Source organism: Triplophysa dalaica, chromosome 19 (genome assembly GCF_015846415.1).
Source record: "Triplophysa dalaica isolate WHDGS20190420 chromosome 19, ASM1584641v1, whole genome shotgun sequence".
NCBI classification, from domain to species: Eukaryota; Metazoa; Chordata; class Actinopteri; order Cypriniformes; family Nemacheilidae; genus Triplophysa; species Triplophysa dalaica.
Window position 1 is genome coordinate 15,367,428 of NC_079560.1, and position 19,152 is coordinate 15,386,579.

General features: G+C 38.0%; 1 protein-coding gene across 2 annotated transcripts in view; it reads right to left on the reverse strand.

Moving 5' to 3' along the window:
- The window catches only part of ppp2r2bb (protein phosphatase 2, regulatory subunit B, beta b), a 51,351-nt gene extending 34,306 nt beyond the window's left edge, over window positions 1-17,045 (reverse strand). Inside the window, exon 1 of one of the 2 annotated variants that reach the window (XM_056730645.1) lies at window positions 16,637-17,045. In XM_056730645.1, coding sequence (XP_056586623.1) covers window positions 16,637-16,715 — 79 coding nt within the window. In that variant the 5' untranslated portion in view covers window positions 16,716-17,045. Of the gene's footprint in view, window positions 1-1,662; window positions 2,098-16,636 lie in introns of those variants that run through there. The other variant, XM_056730647.1, reaches the window with a different exon arrangement.
- Between the last annotated feature and the right edge of the window lie 2,107 nt (window positions 17,046-19,152).

A 19,152-nucleotide genomic window follows, 5' to 3' on the forward strand; every position in this document is an offset into this window, starting at 1 on the left:
ACTTCTCTAAACACCTTGGGGTCAAAGGGTCTTCAATGTCAACCATCCAGCCCATGCTTTAGTTGCACCTTTGTCTCCTCTCTAATGACTTTAATGATTTACTGCATATACGATCTGCTGTTGTGCACCAAGATGATGATATAAGATTGTGGACCAGAGCGTGGCAGGGGTAAACACTTGTGCATTAAAACTGCTTTAAAAATGCATAAGTCATCATTTATTTATCTGATGGTCAAAACCACATCGCCATCAGTGGCATGATGGGACACAGCTCAACCTGTGAGACCTACACATCTCAAACCATTGTTCGCAATGCTTTTGCAAACTACGCAACTCTCTTGCACGTGAAAATTTGAAGCTTTTTTGCATGATTGGTGTGGGATGTGTTTAGCCCCATGTGTTTTTGCACCACTAATAATGCTCCCTCCAGTACATTTCACTGATGGTCAGACACATCCCACTCACTGTATTAAAGGCTTATAGGTTTTTCTTGGCTTATAACATGCTATTAATAGTCTGTGACTTAATCATTTGTCTGCCTTTTATGTAAGATGGTAGATTTGGCAGGCACATGCAGACGGCATGTTCAACAGTGGCTGAAGGTTTCTGATGTGATGAATGGGAGAGGAACATTTGCATAATTCACAGAGAATGAACGAGGGGAAACGAGAAGCGGAGTGCAGGACATTCTTTTCTCTGGATGAGAGGAGGTTAGCTCAGGTCAGCAGCCATTAGCCAAGTGCACAATCAACACTTGGCACGCTCCAAAATGCCATTTGCCTCAAAAGGAACCAAGTGTCAACGTCAAAATAAATAAAAGATGAATATGAAATAAGAAGCCTTCTCAAGCATTAAGACTTTTCTATGAAATACAATCATAGATCGTTTCTTTATGAAGACTGTGAAAAGCCTGAAGTGTGGATTTTCGCTGCTGGGATGACATCACATCTGGCTACGTTTTCTCTGGCTTTAATCTTTGATTTATTCTTTCTCTTCCCCTCACCACCACATCTTTCTCCAACCAACCCCCATTCACGAATACGGATTTCAAGGCTTCTCGTCTGAGCATGAGGCTTGTCTGGCTCGGTGAAACTCATCAGCTGTCTATTGTCAGGAGGAGAAGAATGCCTTTACACTGTCAATATAATCTAGGCCCTGGAAAACAAGCAAGAACTGTGTACACACACAGTGCAAAATGCAACTGTGTGGGGAAAAAACAACATACTGATTTCCACTGTAAACACTGCATAGAGATGAGAACAATTCCAGGAAAACTCCTGCTTGACATTTTGCGTTGACGTTAACTCTCAGCTCTTAAGGATTGAGCCATACCAGACAATCTTCTTAAGGTGTTAGTCTGACTGCTCAGCTATTTCAGTCCAAATAAAACACAACAAGCTTGTATTTCACGTTAGAGCATCTATGCACACCATAAGGAAGAGCCAGCATCACTGACACACTCACAAATGAAGTAATAAACATGCATCTGTCCCTCTAAAAAAAGGATTCCCATCAACAAATTGAGATCTTTCTGGACAAACTGAAATACATATTTTCTCTCTCTCTCGTAATTATTCATATGTCACAATTTAATACAAATCATTCGTTCAAATTTTCATTCATATGCAAGTGCCCCTGCGGAGGGGATGGAGAGTCTGATACCTTCAGTCGCATAGTTGTGGTCTCGGAGGAAGCTGTTGTTAATCTTGCGGGATTCTATGTCCTCATCCATCGAGAAACGCGCTGGTTACACTGAGAGAAGAAGCAGAAAGGCAACGCGCTATCCATGATCCGCGCTCATGCGTTCAGCCCAGAGTCCGCCGCGCGACACGCGGACGCGCAGTCATGGTGAAGAGAAATGAAATCCCTCAATAAGCAAACAACCGGTTCACTGTGTCACAGGGCTGCAGGAGAGTGCGTCATTTAATGTAAACACGAGCGTCATCCGAAGTACAAGCCGCGTCCTCGCTTTCAAATCAGCTGTTTGAGATGCCTCAGGTAACCGGCTCGCGTTCCTCTCCGTCTCGCTGTATGAGCGCGGTAAAGCGCTGACGCGAAGCTCGTATCGACGCGCCGCATTGGACTGGCGATGCTGCGGTTCGATTCGCCGGGCGCGCTCGGTGACTCCTCCCGAGAGCGCGCGCCACCTGCGTCAGCATCACACCGGCGTGAGCACGCAAATGAGCGTGATGATGTGAAAAGCAGTTAATTAATGTATAAATAGCTCATTTGTTTTTACATTCAAATATCTTCAACATATTTAATCTAGACAACATTAAACTCCTTTTAAATTGTTAAAATTTTTAGTTTATCAAGACTGTGCTGGTTTCAACAATATTACGTATATTTTCATAATAACGAGTTTCTTGTATTTTTAACTCATTTTAACGCAAACCTGCATATAGTTAGATTCTAAATTCATGACTGTTTTATACATTATTGTGTGCAAATAATGCAAAGTAATGCCCGTTTAGACTTACTTTACATTTCTTTGACATTTACTTATTACATGTAATGTAATAATAATATAAACGTATAATACAAGTGGCTTTGGATAAAATGTACATGTTTGCATTTGGCAGGTGCTCTCATCCAAAGCAACTTAAAGTGCATTCAAGCTATATTTGATATTAAATACGTTCGTTCTGCAAGTACTCTCATTCTAGAACATTAACAGACTGGACAAGTAATTTAACACATCGGTGCACTTGAATTTCACTCAAAATGAATCAAATCCCTTATCTGAAATCCTCAACAATACCCAGTTTTGAAGAATGCACCCCAGCTCTTTTCTTACTGTTAACCATTTAAAAATCCCTGCGTCCCAAATCCTATTATGCGACACTAAGTGCAGAATGATCAATCTTCTCTACCTCAAATCCCTTTCATTATGAGATAACAGGGCACGCCAACCCCCTGGACTACATCTTGATACCAGCTCTGGTGGAATTACCGATGACTCTTTCTGTTCACTCAATAGAGGTTTAAACTTAACTCATAGGCTTATAGTAGAAAACCTGATGATAAGTCATGCACTTGTACTATTCCAAGTTAAATATTTATTTATTATTATATTGCAGTGTTGAATAGAATATTGAGTAATTTAGACCACTGGTGAATATTCATTTTGGCATTAACATCTCCTGCTTTTGTGTTTCAATCCTTCCACAACTCTCTCTGTCTCTATCTCTCTCTCACACACATTATTATGAGGTTATTGGGGCGTGTTGGGGGAAGCTGGAGGGGGCTCAGATCAATAGTGTTCCTGCTTTAATTAACACTCCTCCATTCAGGACACACAGACCGGCAGCAGACTGCCAACTCTATCATGAAGCAGTGTGTTATGCGTGTGCATGTGTGAGCGAGGAAAGTCCTTAAATCCTCGTGGCCTCAATTTCTCCCCTTAAGGTTTGATGTCAATATAATATAGTCCTTATAATTGTCCTTATGTTGTTTTCAATTGCTTCCATTGTTAACCTCATTTGTAAGTCGCTTTGGATAAAAGCGTTTACTTAAAAATGTGAATGTAATAGCTAATCGTTGCATGCCAGATTAGACTGAAACGTGTGCTTGTCCCTCTTTAGCCAGAAAAGCTGTTGTTGACTATTGAGCTGAGCCATTTCCAAAGCACAAACGATATCCATTGGGACTGAGCCCTAGGTTTGTCTTCGTGCCTTAAACCCTCAGGTGCTCAAACATTTGCACCTGTGCAGTGGCTTTCCTAAGAACGTTATTCTTCAATCAACAATATTAATTTAGTTTCACTTGAATATACACAGGCACAAACACTTATACACAACATAAAATATATTCACAATATATAATAATTTCGATCGTTTTATTACTGTAATATATTTAGATAATTTTTCTCCAAGAGGTCAGGGAGAAGAAGACACTATTGTCTCACAATATAAAATGTTACAAAACCATCATGCCACGAACAGTTTTATCCACAATGATCTCCGTATTGGAGACATTCTCATATTAGAAATATATGCATGTATATGTAAAGATATGTATAATGAGATGATAAAGAATAATAAAACGAAGTGAAAAAAAAGTATGTGCATGTACTGTAAATTAATAACATGTAGTTACAACTTTCTTCTTGGTGCTAGTAACATAAGGGTTTTGATTCCCAGGAGACACACAAACTGATTGAATGCTCTACAAGTCACTTGGGATTAAGGCGTCTGCTAAATGCAAATGCCAAACACATAAAAACAGAAACAAAAGCTTCAGTATGAATTGGTTCTGACCGGCAAGATACACTTAGGTAGAAAATACATCCAAACATTATATGGATTTTTTTGCTTATGTGAATAATATGTTACGCACTCTGCATATTTATGACATGTTTTATTATGTTGAGCTGCATGCAGATGTGTACAGTGCAGAAAGAAAGAAGATCGAACTGTTTAGCCTCCATGTAACAAAAACGCTGAACCGTATGTCCTGAACAGTCACAGTCAATATGTCTGCTTATGGCAGACGTCACTGACACAAAAATCCATTGGCTAGTTTTCTTTTAATGTTAATTCAGTCAGGAAAATCAATGGTCAGAGTTTGGCAGACATCTGAGTTTTGCCAGCAACTGTCCATCACCACTGTGATAGCCTGCTTTTACGTTTAGAAAAACTACATTTAGCAAAAACACAAATACATTCAATTCAAATGCAGACCGGGTGCATGGTCAAGCAAAGTGAGTTGTATGTAAATATTGTAACTTTCCCATATCTCTATCTTCATGTCGTTTAAAGGTCCCATGTATAATTTTTTGGAAGATGTATAGACATAAATGCAATATAAAGTTCACAACTGTGTTTTCAGAAGTGTATAAAGACCTTACATAATGAGGCGTTTTGTTTTTTATGACCTAAGAATGAGCTATTTCTATAAATACACCGCTGATCCCCTCACATGGGATTCACCATGTTGTTTCTACAGCAGCCCTAAATGGCAAACAGCTCTACAGAGCGTGTTTCATAAATACGTTATCTCCTTCAGCAAAAAAGAAAAAACGTGACATCTAAGTTCTTTGTCAGCCACCATTGGAGTGAGCCGTTGGTTGCAATTCCCAACCTCACCACTAGATGCCGCAAAAATCTCCACATTGCTCCTTAAAAATCTGTAAATGAGTGTTGGAACATTCATTTCATGTCATACACTTCCTAACCTCCCAAAAACCTCCAAAACACCATATAGTTCATTCAAGGTATAAATTCCTTGAGATTCGAACCCATGACATCAACATGCTCAACCAGTTGAGCTACAGGAACAGGTCAATGACTAAGATCAAATCTGACAGTGTGGGCAGTATGGCAGAGATGCCATATGGCTCGCCTCCATTGCTTTTAAACGTTGACCCGTTGTCCTCAACATCCGTCACGCTTCACGCAGAGAAGGCTTTCCGTGGATCAGGCAGACAGCTCATAGCAGGAAACTCCGCTCCCCGCCAGATACACTGAGTCTGAGCCAGTGTAACCATGACAACGAGAACACACATCTGTCCATCATTAAGCATTCATTACAATATCCTCAATATTAATCCATTCGTTCAAACCTTGACGTCTGAGGGTTGAATAACTGGTTCAACTTAAGAATCCTGTACATGACTGTTGAATTATTAATGGGAGGAAGCATCTTAACAAGGCACTAATGGTGATTAAATAGTAATGAGGTGACCTTCACTATTTTCAGAATCAGGTGGCATTAACCTAGAGGTGTGGGGTCTTCGACTCACAGGTTTTTATGACTATACATGAATTGCCCTTCACCAGACGTTTTTATCCAAAGCGACTCTCTAGGAATGGATCTCATGACCTCTTCATTGCAAAAGCAACGTTGTACAAACTGAGCAACAGTTTGTGACAGGCAGCAGCAAAAAAACTAAATGTTCTAATGTTCCCATTGGGTTATTATTTTTTTAAATGTTTTAAACATTACACTAACAATGGACGAATGTTGTTTTTATAGCACCCCATGATGTTATTTAAACGCTTGTTTAATATTACTGCAAGAACGTTTTTGTAACTTTGAGGGAACATTGAAAGAACGTTCACTGTTAGCTAAGATGTCGTTCTCCTTTGCGGTTGTCATTTAATAAGAATAATAATGGCCATCTGTGCTGCGAGATACAGAGGATGTGACAGCACACGTTTACACAAGCTTGCGCGAATGCAAGTGTCTCATTCACGTCTTATGAAGTTTCACAGATCTGGCAGTCCAAATGTTTATTCAGGCCTAAAATGACAGGAGTTCATGAAAGAGGCGGTGATGCAGAAACACGACCATCTGGCATCCCACACTTCTGTCCATCATTACAGTGCCCTGCAGATAAAACATTGTCAGCTGGCGCCCTCCAATGGGCAACTCTACACATTACTCCCATTGTCGATTGTATGAGTCTCATGTATACTGTGGATATATTAATTCTGATGATGCTGTCTCTTCATGATCTCATTATGAATTTTTCTTACAGCATATTCATTTTGCTAGCAGTACAAATGGTAGATCTGTGCTTTTTCTCTCTATGTAGTTTTACCTGGGTCTTAAAGGGAATGTTAACCCACAAATTGAAATTCAGTGACTGTTTATCCACCTTCGTGTCATCCAAAACCTGTATATGACTATTTCTTCTGTGGAACACAAAAGAAGATGTTTAGAGAAATTTCTCGGTGGTTTTGTGTCCATACAATGGAAGTCAATGGGGGTTTGGTTACCAACATTCTTCAAAATATCTTCTTTTGTGTTATGCAGAAGAAACGCTTAAAAGGTTTGGAATGACATGAGGGTGAGTAAATGATGAAAGAATGAGCATGAGTACATTGCTTTGTACATAGAAATCCCAAATTTCAAAATCAATTACTGAACCAAATCAAACTTGTTCCGAAACAATACTGAATCATGTTTTGTACCTCAAGGCACACAGAATCAGGGGGAAGACGCATTAATGTGTTAGACACTTAATTACTATAAATGGCTCAGCGGCAAACATGGATTTGATGGCAGAACTGAATAGAAAATGAGTTTCTGAAATGAGGCATGCAGGGAGACTACCTGCTGCTGTGGGGTTCAGTTATTGATGGACCTCTACAGATCTCTGTGGAGAACAACAGCAGTCAAATGATAACAGCTCATTTTCTGTTTTCCCAAAAAGCTAGAAGAATATGACTTTGTCACTCCTGAGGTTTGATTTTGTTGAAATTCAACAGACTGTAATAGCCACAATACATCTAGAAATGATGAATACATGAAGATTTCTCTCTTAATTTTCTTGCTGTTGTATATGTGTAAATTTTAGATTGTCCAAAAACCCAAATGAGCCTAAATAAACCCTTGACAGCTTGTTTTCGTCATGTCTATCCATAATCGGTTGTCCCTCATGCATATATAATGCCAACCAGATGCCCATCTAAATGCAGGCCAAATCCCTCGATTGACCCCTGCTCGTTCAACCTGACCCACATTTACACCCCATTACTGTTCACACAGCTACATCAAGGGATTGTGATGCTTCACTGTCCTGTGTTAGCATGGATGCATAACAATTGGTTATCAGATGCACATCGTAACTGATGAACAACATACAGCATTAAGCAACGGAGCTGTAGTGCCCATTGTGTGTCAGGTGTGCGGCATAACCTCCCTGCATACATGCTCAATTAAAATCTAGCTTTAGGTCTCAATGAACATGACACTGCCTCTAAAAGAGCCTGTTTGATCAAAAGAGCAATGATTCAGCATCGAGACCGTCCTTTGGGGTCCTAAACCAGACATGTACATATCAGTGGCCACGGCAGCCCAAACTATTGAGAGCTTGCAGAAAGAAAAGCCAAAGGGATTGTCTAGACAGCAGTCCTGCTTTTACTGTGCCAACAAAAACCCAAGAGACCAAGAAGATCTGACAGACTCCAGATCTTCACAAAAGCATCTTATGGCTGGAGGAGTCAAGACGCCATAAATTCCAAGGGACCTGATCGTGCACTGTCAGCTTCACACGGCACAGATTATGTTCTTGAACTAATTCATTGACTTGTGTGTTCTTAATTTCTCTCTAAAGTTCAAAATGTTGACTTATGAAAAATGTATGTGGGCTAGAATCCAGAAGAATAAAATATTTGTAATAATAAACATCTCTAAAAAAAGTGGGGAACATTTTAACAGCATTTAGCAGAAATTAATTGTTTTTAGTAGAAAATGCACACATTAAAGTGTCATCTCCAGATGTTTGTGTCATAGTAGGGAATAGACAAAAGGTACATTTCATGAAATGGCTTTATACAGCTGTTATGATACTGGATTCTTCCCGCATTTTGACTGTTTCGCATTTAAATCTAATCTTTACTGATCTTTTCTGAATGTTACATCAAGATAAACAAGTTTGGTCTGCATGTTCAAAGCTGCTGGACCCTTAAGATTCACATGCAGCCATGCAAGACTAATCCATCTATTCTTAATCCTTTGTCAGGGAAAACAACAGAGCCAAACATCACATCTTTGAATGTCATTGCATTAGATAAGAAAACATCAAAATTTAATGACAAAAAATCCTATCTATCTTTATAAATGTGATCAAACTTAATACTATTCGAAGAGAGGAGGTATGCATTACTACTCAAGATTAACATGAGATTGGCATGAACTGGAGATCTGGAGTTCTCAGTTGTGTGTCAACTAGGTCCCTGATGTTTCTCCTATATCATTGCAAATAAAAAGAGAAAATAGACAGGTTTGAGCTCTTATATTTGACTTTTGATTACAGCCCTTTTACATTGTTGATGACTTTTGAAACTCTCATGGACACATTTGTGAGACTTATTGGCCTAATTTTCTAAGGTGAAATATCCGAAACACAGGAGACTTAAGTAGAAGTTCTCCTTTGCTCTCCATTTAATATCATTGATGTTTACTAGTAAAGTAATATAGAAATGTCAGATCTGTTATTTTTCTTTCTTACGGGTTATGTAATGCAAAGTCAAGAGTGCCTTCAATATTGTATCGCATTAAAGAAACAGTGTTGCTATCTCTCACTCTCTGTTTGTTATGTGTAGAGATTGAGTGTGATGAATCTGGTGTATGGCAGCTTTCCATTATGTCTTATGGTTTCCATTTGCAGACAAGCATAAACAAAATGTACAAATGGATATTATGAAATACACTTAACATATCACAGCAGACAGGGCAGTCATTTACAAAGCCAACACAGATCAGCAAAAGCCAGAAGTAATCTTAGTGATTGCCAAAAGATTGCCATAAACATCAGCTTAAAAAAAAGATGTTTGTTTAAAGAAGGTATACCATTATGGGTCTACCGCTGTTTAACAAATACTATGCTCAGATATTTGTACTAAATTAATTACCAAGTCAAATCTGAACCCAGAGATCTGAGACCCTAAAATCAGTCTGTTTAATCCTTGAGCAAATACTTTCTCATGAACAATCCTACTCCTTAAAATGTGTAAGGCCTTAATAAAGAGTCAGACCTATTTTGCATAGGAAGTTGGAAAGATAGGTGCATTTTTGTAAGTTGTTTGCCAGCCTTCGTTTAGGTTCAGTAGCATATTCGAAAAATGTTTTTTTTGCACAATTTAAATTACGGTACAGTAATCTCTGCTTTAATTGTTGATCAAAAACATGTTGTTTAATTTTAATTTATGCCAGAGATTTTAGAAATATCTTTCTTCCCCCATTCAAGTAGATAGGACTATTCAGTGTTGCAAACATGGCTGCCGTGTGGCACGACTTCTGTAAACGGACGTTGGTAACAGTTAGTTTGAGCTTTTGGTTCCTTATTCAAAGACAAAAGAAGATTTGCACTTCCAGCATGGCAGTAAAAATAGTGTTAAACTTTAAGTTCAGCTGAGCTTTGTAGATTTTCCACAGTTTTGCTGACTATACATGTCAGGATTTGGTGAGTGAGAACCCAGGCACAGGCAGTTAAAGAGTTAACAAAAACTTTTATTAATAAAAAAATAAAAACACACGATGTGGAAAACATGACTGCCTGGGCCTGGGTTCTCACAAAACAAGAACTCAAACTAAAACTTCCCAAAAGGGGGCAAACAAACAAGGTCCCAGAAATAATGTAAATAATAAGTTCACAAACATAACTGGGTACAGGAACGGAAGACAGGAACAAGGCAATCCCCACGAGAAGACACAAAGCAGGGTACTCCAATGGGGAAGCAACAAGAAGGTAAACAATGGACCGACAAGGGATAGTGAAAACAAGTGAAAACACTAACTACGGAATAATGACAAATGGGGGTTGACAGGCAGGTGACAGGAATGAAACACTAAGAGAAACTAACGGGAAGATTACACGGGGCAGGTGAGGGGAATGAAACACTATTGGGATGCTAACGGAGAAACAAGGGGGTGGGGCCGAGAGACGAGACACTGGAGAGAATGCATGGCACGTCAAAACAATGCAATGTTCCTTTCCACATTAAACACATGGGTCTGTCATGATCCTGCCTAAAGACTCGAGAATCATGTCAAGGAGATACAGGATCATGACAATACAGCTTTATGACATTAGTTATGTGTTACAATAGTTTAAAAAAAGTATGAGACGTAATGTAGTCACTGTAGTTTTTTCATTCAAATTTTCTTTGCAGCAATTTCTCTCTTTTCATCAAGAAACTATTCATTCCTGAGTTGATGTATTCTACTGGAGTTTTGTACTATTTATTGTAAGCATTTGTATTTGTTGGGATTTCATTGTAGGTATTTCAGATCGCTGTATTTTTTTTTATTGTTTGGTAAAGAATCAGTGATGTTTCCTTATACACAAAAGGAACTTGGCATCACATTTGCATCATCAGATTTTATGATGCCATTTAAATAGGCCCATGATAGGCTGACATTGCAAGTGCATCATCAGTCTGCAGCCCAGCACAGCATCATGAGGAGTGACTGTCAAACATGTCCCTAATAATCACACATTCACACTCACACATTCACAAACGGCCACAGATTTCTCTGACAGATCTTGTGAAGATAGCATCTGCGTGTGATTGCTTCTGATGCTCACATCTCATGAAAATAAGCTCAGCACTTATCGAAAATTTGAGCAAATATTGTGAACATGTTTTGTGATTGTCTTTCCTCTTCTCCAGTCCTTTCACATTTTTATTCTTTTTTTATTTCATTATCTACTGTCCTCCAAGGCTATGTATGTGTGCTGTTACACTCACTGAAAAATATACTTTTTGTTTTATATACAAGTTACGTTTCAGGCATTGTCAAGGTCTTCATCAAACATCAGAAAAATGATAACACTTATAATTTTATACAAACTTACAATCAGAGACAAGTCTTTTCTACGTAAGGGATAATGTACAGGCAGCCGGTTGTTATCGCAGAAAAAAGCCTCGATGGTGTGATCAGGATCTCATCTTATATTTCGCGAAAACAACCTGCTGCTTGTACATTATCCCACTTATTGAACGGTTACTTGCCACATGATAAGAAAATCTGGACATCAAATGTGAATTGGAAATATTTGATTAGCTCATTTTTACCGAATGCAGACCTTCCGCGAGGAAAAGTCTGTAGAAATCTCCAGTGTCTCACCTTAAAGCTAAGCATTTATTTGTTTGTTTATATACTTGCATACAAAAGCTACATGTCCTATCTTGCATCTTTGATCTCGCTCTGACCTGTGCTGTTTTCTGCCCTGGTTTCTCCCAAAGATGCTGAAACTGCTAAAACGTGTCCAGTTCCTATAAATGATTTGGTTTGTCCTACCTTATTTCTTTAACCCGTTCTCCCTTCCATCCTTGCACTCCACTCCATTCACTCAGTGTAGGAGAGTGTGATTGACAGCGTGATTCAATCGCTTTCCCCTTACACATATGTAATAAGAGCATATAACATGATGTCTAAATGTAGTTTTTGGCCTTTCTGAAAGTTATGATGAGAAATGAGGATTCACCCTCACACATAATATAAGCATAAAACATACTGTGTATTGTGGTTTAATGATATCAGGGTAAATCAGTCTTCAATTTAAGATAAACTATTATAAATCCTTTAAATGGGCTTTTGTGTTTTGGCCCAAAATCACAAAAGGGTATTTTTTGGAAAGTCAGAAAGATTGGAAAGATTTTTGGAAAGATTGTTTAAAACACTTTAGACATCACTTCTGGTAAAATTGTTTTTTTTTTCACATGTCCAATTATGTGGATTTTGGATATTAAGAATGCATTGTCACTTTTATTGAGCGTGAGCAGCACAGAAAAAAAAGACTCGCCAAAACCATCGCTGCACTGCACGTGAATGCTCTGTTAACATGGGATCCAAAAAAATACAGCTGACACTTACTGTGTGAAACAGGAATAGTTCACACTAAAATGAAATTTCTCTCATCATTTACCCATAGTACTTGGCAAATGTAGGCAGGTGAGGACACCACACCACCCCTGTGATGTTTATGTGATGCTTTCCAATTAAACAGAGGAAACATGTTTTTCCCACTAATAGCAGAATCCATAGGTCAATCGATATTCACTTCTCTCATTTGTTCTCTCAACACTCAGTGGGGAATTCTCTGGTGGGCAGACAGTTGTGTTTATTTTGCCCTACAGTACCTTATCTGCCTAAATCTGTCAGTGTGCTCTGTTCTGTTTCTTCCAACTGTTTCCAGTTTACAAGACTAGGTTGTCAAAAACTCCTTTGGTTCGTCCCTTTTTGACGCAATGATGCACTCTAAAAATGTTGGAAAGACCTAATTGTTGGGTTAAAGTAACCCAAAAACTGTTTATATTTGGCACAACAATTTACAACCCAATGATTGTGTCCGTTCCCTTTTGACCTATTGGTGCATTTAAAAAGTGTTGGACAAACACAGTTGTTGGGTTAAATGAACCCCAAACTGTTTATATTTGACCCTACATTGGGGTTAAACAACCCAACTGTTGGGTTTGTTCATTTTTTGACCTGGCGCTGGGTTGAAAATAATCCAATTTTTTTGAGGTCTGCCATATTGAAGCAATAAACTCTACTATATGTCCAACAGTTTGTGAGACAACTGGTTTGATGCCTGACTCGCTGTTCGAATTGTATTCAAGCCTCTTAAACAAACAATCAAATTGCAATTTCATTTGGCGCAACAAGGGTTAAAAAATATAACCTTCCTATTTTTGAGTGACCAGTGTTTTTTTTTTTTGCACTGCTCTTGATAGAAACAGACATTTCCTCGGCCATTTTTTCGAAGAGGCGTTCTACCTTTCAACATTGTCATACAGAATGCATTCATATTTCTTTAAAGTCTTGAGTCACAAGTGCTCCAGGGAAGAACTTGCAAGCTACTTGTCTCATAAAACACAGCTCACTGGCACCACGACGGCCTTGAGAAAAAACATAAACTGGTAATATGGTTTCATAATACCGTTTAGAATACATCATTGCCATCGAGGGAAGTGTAACCTTTTAAGATCCGATCGATCAGGTCTGAGCAGCACGCACAGATGAAAATAGCATGAGAGAGAAACAGAATTGTGCATGAAGACACAAATATGAAAGCAAATATTTTATAAGACTCTGATAATGTGTTGTGTGCATTCTCAGGAACAGACCGATCAAAAGTAAGGAGGTAGAGGAATGTGTATGAGAATATAACACAAACTGAAGGTGTTTTATTATATTACAAGTACAATACAGTATGCCAGCTACATGAAGAGGTTGTTCTGGGCTTTAAGATGAAGTATCTGTGTTCTCACAGACAATCAGGGGTTATAATATTTTGTTACATTTATATAGCGCTTTTCTGGGCACTCAAAGCACTTTACATGGAAGGGGGGATCTCCTCAACCACCACCAAAGTGCAGCATCCACCTGGATGATTCAAGGGCACCCATATTGCGCCAGAACGCCCACCACACAACAGGTTATTGATGGAGAAGAGACAGAGTTACGAAGCCAATTTGGCAAGGATGCCGGGGTTACACCCCTACTCTTATTCGAAGGACATCCTGGGATTTTAAATGACCACAGAGAGTCAACACCTCGGTTTAACGTCTCATCCAAAGGACAGTGCTTTTTGACTGTATAGTGTCCTCCTCGCTAAACTGGGGCATTAGGAACCACACAGACCACAGGGTGAGCATCCCCCGCTGGCCTCTCCAACACCTCTTCCAGCAGCAACCTAGTTTCCAAGCAGGTCTCCCATCCAGGTACTGACCAGTAGGCATGGGCCAAAAACCGGTTCCACAGTATACCGTGGTTGGAAAGAGTCAAGGTTTCAAAACCACAAAAAAAAATTGTGATACTATTTCGAAGGTATGAGCTGTGTTTACATAAAAATACATAATTAAGTCATGTAATGCGATGTTTGATGTTAAGGCCTAATATATGGGACAAAAAATAAGTATTATGATTTTAAGGCATTATTTTTACCTGACATAAACATTGGTTAAAAATAAAATGTATTTGTGTCCAGTTGAAAAGTTGTAGTTTGTATACACAGACATTTGTAATTGCAATACTGTGAAACCGCGGTAATTTTGCTAAAGGTTATCATACCGAAAAAAACGGCCCATGCCTACTGACCAGCCTCAACCCTGCTTAGCTCCAGTGGGCATCCAGTCTTGGGCTATAGGGTGATATGGGTGCCGGCTATATGGCCCTGTAGAGGTATTTCTATACATTAGTGGATGTACTGTCACACAAGCAAAGTATTTCCCCTGTTGGTTCATTTAGTACTAGATCAAGATAATAGATAAGTATGAAGGTAAGTAATATGAGACTGACTGCCTGGTTGCAAATGTAATTTAGTGCTTTTATAGTGGAGGTAATCGTTTGAATAGGTTGCACTGTTTACAGCATTTCAGTTTTCATGCCTACGTGGATTCAAATGAATGCAAAGAGAATGTAATCAGCATGTGTGCGTGAAACAATATGAAACTGAGCAATAATCATATTCACAATTGTGCTGTTGTACTTAATATCAGAACAGCCGTGATTGAGACACAGGTAATGACAGCTATCTAAATATTTCTACAAAAGAGGTACCTGGTCCTTTTAAACAACCATTCTGCATACAGGGCAATGTCAAGTAACTAACATTTCCGTAATATGTTGTCCCTGCAGGTGGTCTACTACTAAAATCCTACTTATATGTGTGTACAGTAGAATGTTCTGGGTTAATGTCTAAATAAAAAGTTATGAAAATTAAAACTAAGGCCATGACTTGGTAGAGTTGTGGTGCACAATGATTACTTGCTAATCCACAAAATTCCGTTATGAAAATCTGGTTTTACTACCGTTACCACAGTTTAACAATAATAATGGCGGTCAAACCACAAATTCATCATTGTTCCACTTTAATAGGGATAATGTAACCATGATATTGCTATAGTAAAACTATGATAAAATAAAGAGGTTATCAATCGACCCAACATTATACTTTTACTATAATAAAACCGCGGTTAATATTCAAGAGAGTACATTAAATGAGTATGTTGATTTAGTTATTGTATATTCTCACAATAATAAAATTATGTTAGAAATATGAAAATCTAGACATTATTTCCTCATAGATGCAGCCATTCAAAAAATGAACCATGGAGTAAACATATGGTATTTGTAGTTTTGTGTGATCTTGCTTGTTCTATAAACACCACGCACTGTGCTGAGTTTTACCTTTGTGTTATTCTGTTATTCCTGTTTGCTCCTGTAAAGCTGCTTTGGAACAATGCACATTGTGAAAAGCGCTATATAAATAAACTTGAATTGAATTGAATTGAATAGCTGAAGGGGTAATTCACCCATAAATGATCCAAACCTCAAATTGATCCAAACCTGTCACATTTCTTTGTTCTGTCAACCTCAAAGAAAGATGTTCAGAATAATGTTAGCAACTGATATTTCTGAGGCACCACTGACCACCATATACGATAAAATTAAAATGGTGGTCGAAGGTGCCCCAGAAACGTTTTGTTTTCCTAAATTTGTCAACATATCTCTTTTCTAGTCAATGACATCTCGGAAATCTAGTTGCTAACATTCTTCCAGGTATCTTACATCGTGTTCAACCAAACATCGAAATGTAAACAGGTTTGGAACAACTTGAAGGTGAGACAGAATTTTCATTTTTGGGTGAACCGTCCCTTTAAAGGAGATTTAGATCAATCCACCAAAACGCAGAACACTTGTGGTTACAACACTTCTACTAACCTATATATCATAGATTAAAATTTTCACAAGTTTTAATGAACTGTGGTATTTAAAGCGGAAACCACAAACTTACTGTTTTCATAACGTCATGTTTACAGGTGAACACATCAAATATCACACAAAACCCTGGAAATCACAATTATACTGTTATCTTGCAAATATAGTTCCACCATGACATTTGAATACTAATGCAAATAATAATCCAACAAGAACTATTCTTAATACACTTTTACTATTATAAAAACGAGTTCAGCTCGTGATGGGCCAGGCAAACATGTTGACAGTCTACATTTTAAACCACAGTTTCCAATGTTATGCAATCACAGTGTCCGACAATGTGTGTGGAAATACTCTCCTCATGTTCTCTCCTTCCACTTTGATTCGACACTATAGCGTCAGTCCGTTTCCTCAATATACTCCGAGAGTGCAAAGGTTTTAACGCATCACTACTCACCCTCAGTGTGACAGCTGGACGAGAGGATGATACTCGGCGGTCTGAAGATGTAAGGCAGGTACCGGGAAAAGCATTTCATCCTGTGACTGGATTCAGTCTGCGCATCACTTTATGCGGTCCTCAGAGCAGCTCGTGAACGTTAGGGAAATGCGATGACATGACTTCAGAATCATGATTTCAGTGTTCTTTGTCGGAGGAGGACAGGGGAAAGATCTCATACTTGTGTTTGCTGTCGTCGCGAGGATGGCTTGTTTTGCCCCGCTCTGGTGGGAGGGGTGTGATGGAGGGGCACCTGCCGTGCATCTGTCCTCCTACTGGTCGACGTTGAATTTACTGTAAAAAACCTAAAGGATGACATCAGGAAAATCATTTAATTAATTCCACACTGATGGGAAAATGTCACAGAAATTCTAATAGTTTTACTGGTTTTTATAGGACTTAACAGAAACTTCAATTGGTAACGTGTTGGATTATATTGGGGATGAGAACTATTAAAACGTCATTACATCACCGGAATGTGACCCAAAACACAGTTTTTCTAGTGTTTCTATTCTAACAGTACTGTAAACTTCCAATGGTTCAAAATGGTATAAAATTCTCTACAAACATCATTGTTTTTGTGATTTATAACTTAATGTATTGTTCACAATATCAAACTTATGAAAATGATTATTGTATAACAGTTTGAGTAGTCATAGATACATAACAGCCTAAACATATGGATTTTGTTTTGTTAGACACAAGTTTTGTTGAAGGAGCAATGTGGAGGTTTTAGCGACATCTAGTGGTGAGGTTGTGAATGGCAACCAACGGCTCACTCCACCCCTCCCTTTCGAAGCACTATGGTTGCTGACACAGCACTAAAATGTAGTCACGTTTTCACTTCTTTGGAGAGGAGATAACGTTACGAAACGCACTCTGTAGAGCAGTTTGTCCCTTTAGGTCTACTGTAGAAGATTCCATGCAAGAGAACCGGCGGTGTTAACAGAATTAGCTCATTCCAAGGTAATAAAAACATAACACTTTATACTTTAACGTCTTTATAACTCGGAAGGCATAGTTATGTGTATTATTTTGCATTACAGTCAATAGATCCTCCAAAAAATACACACTTGACCTTTAAAAAGTAACATAAATGTCTTTTATACAGGCAATATTGATAGAAACAGTGATACTTTTATACAATTATTACACGTGCACTCAAGCAGCTGTGTTAAAATACTGTAAAACAGTTTTTAGTTATTAAAGGGACACTCCACCAAAAAAATGAACATTCTCTCATTAATAACTCGCCCTCAAGTTGTTCCAAAACTGCATACTTTTTTTTCTCTGTTGAACACAAAGAAAGATATTTGGAATAATTCTAGCAACTGACCTTTCTGGGGCATCATTGACCAACATAGTAGAATAACATAACAATGGAAGTCAAAGATGTGTTAGGAATCTTTGTTGCTAACCTTTTTCTAAATATCTTTCTCTGTGTTCATCAGAATAAATAAATTTACACAACTTGAGGATGAGTAAATGATGACATCATTTTCATTTTTGTATCCCTTTAGGTCTTATTGAGTCAAGAGTTCCCTTTTTCTTTAAGGTGAGTGTTGTTGTTAATGCAGTTTTCATCATTTACTACATCCTGCATTAAGGAATGGTTTACTTAAGCTTTGCTTTATAGAAAAAAAATTACAAAAATTTCAAGAATTTGAGAAAAGATGGATTACAAAAGATACATGTGGTCAAGGTCAAAGTTGTAAAAAGTAATTAGTAATGAGTAATTACTTTTAGAGTAAATAGTAATGAATTACTATTTGAAATTAACTTACCCAATACTGATTATACAAACGTCCTCATGGTGGCACTCTTGTTGTGTGGACGGTGATTATAAAAGCTATGCTAAAGTAATGTGTATATCTAGAGTAAAGAATGCAAAGATTCTCTAACTATGATATATAGCATATTGATCTCTTGAAAAAGTGGCAAATACGCCCAAAATAAATCAATAAATATGATTAACGGAATCTATTTAACTAATTACACTTTACATAACAATGTCCATGTTGAACAAATTACGAATGGAAATATAGTTTCTTTCACATTCCAGATTTATGAATATAATTTATGAAAAATTGCAGATTTATTAATATTACTTAATATTATTATAATACTTTAACATAGATTATATGTCATTTGTGACCCAAATGTCTTATGCATAGGTTATAAGTATGAATTTACTTTCTACAAGCTCTTAATCATTTATATTTGGATACGTTAGTGAAAGGTGGATTACACTCCTGGTCCTGTTTATCAGTGTGCATTCTGACAAAAGACCCTCTTTGCAACAAACCAGATTTTTCTTGCACGCAAGAACATGACCTTTGATGAGGTCATAGCCAGGAAGTAGCGATTCACGCTCATCTTACAGTATTTCCTCTTTGTGATGAATGCGATGTGGTGTCTAAGCCGAGGCCAAAAGGAACCTCACTATGTCAACACAAAAATGCAAAAAGAACATCGAA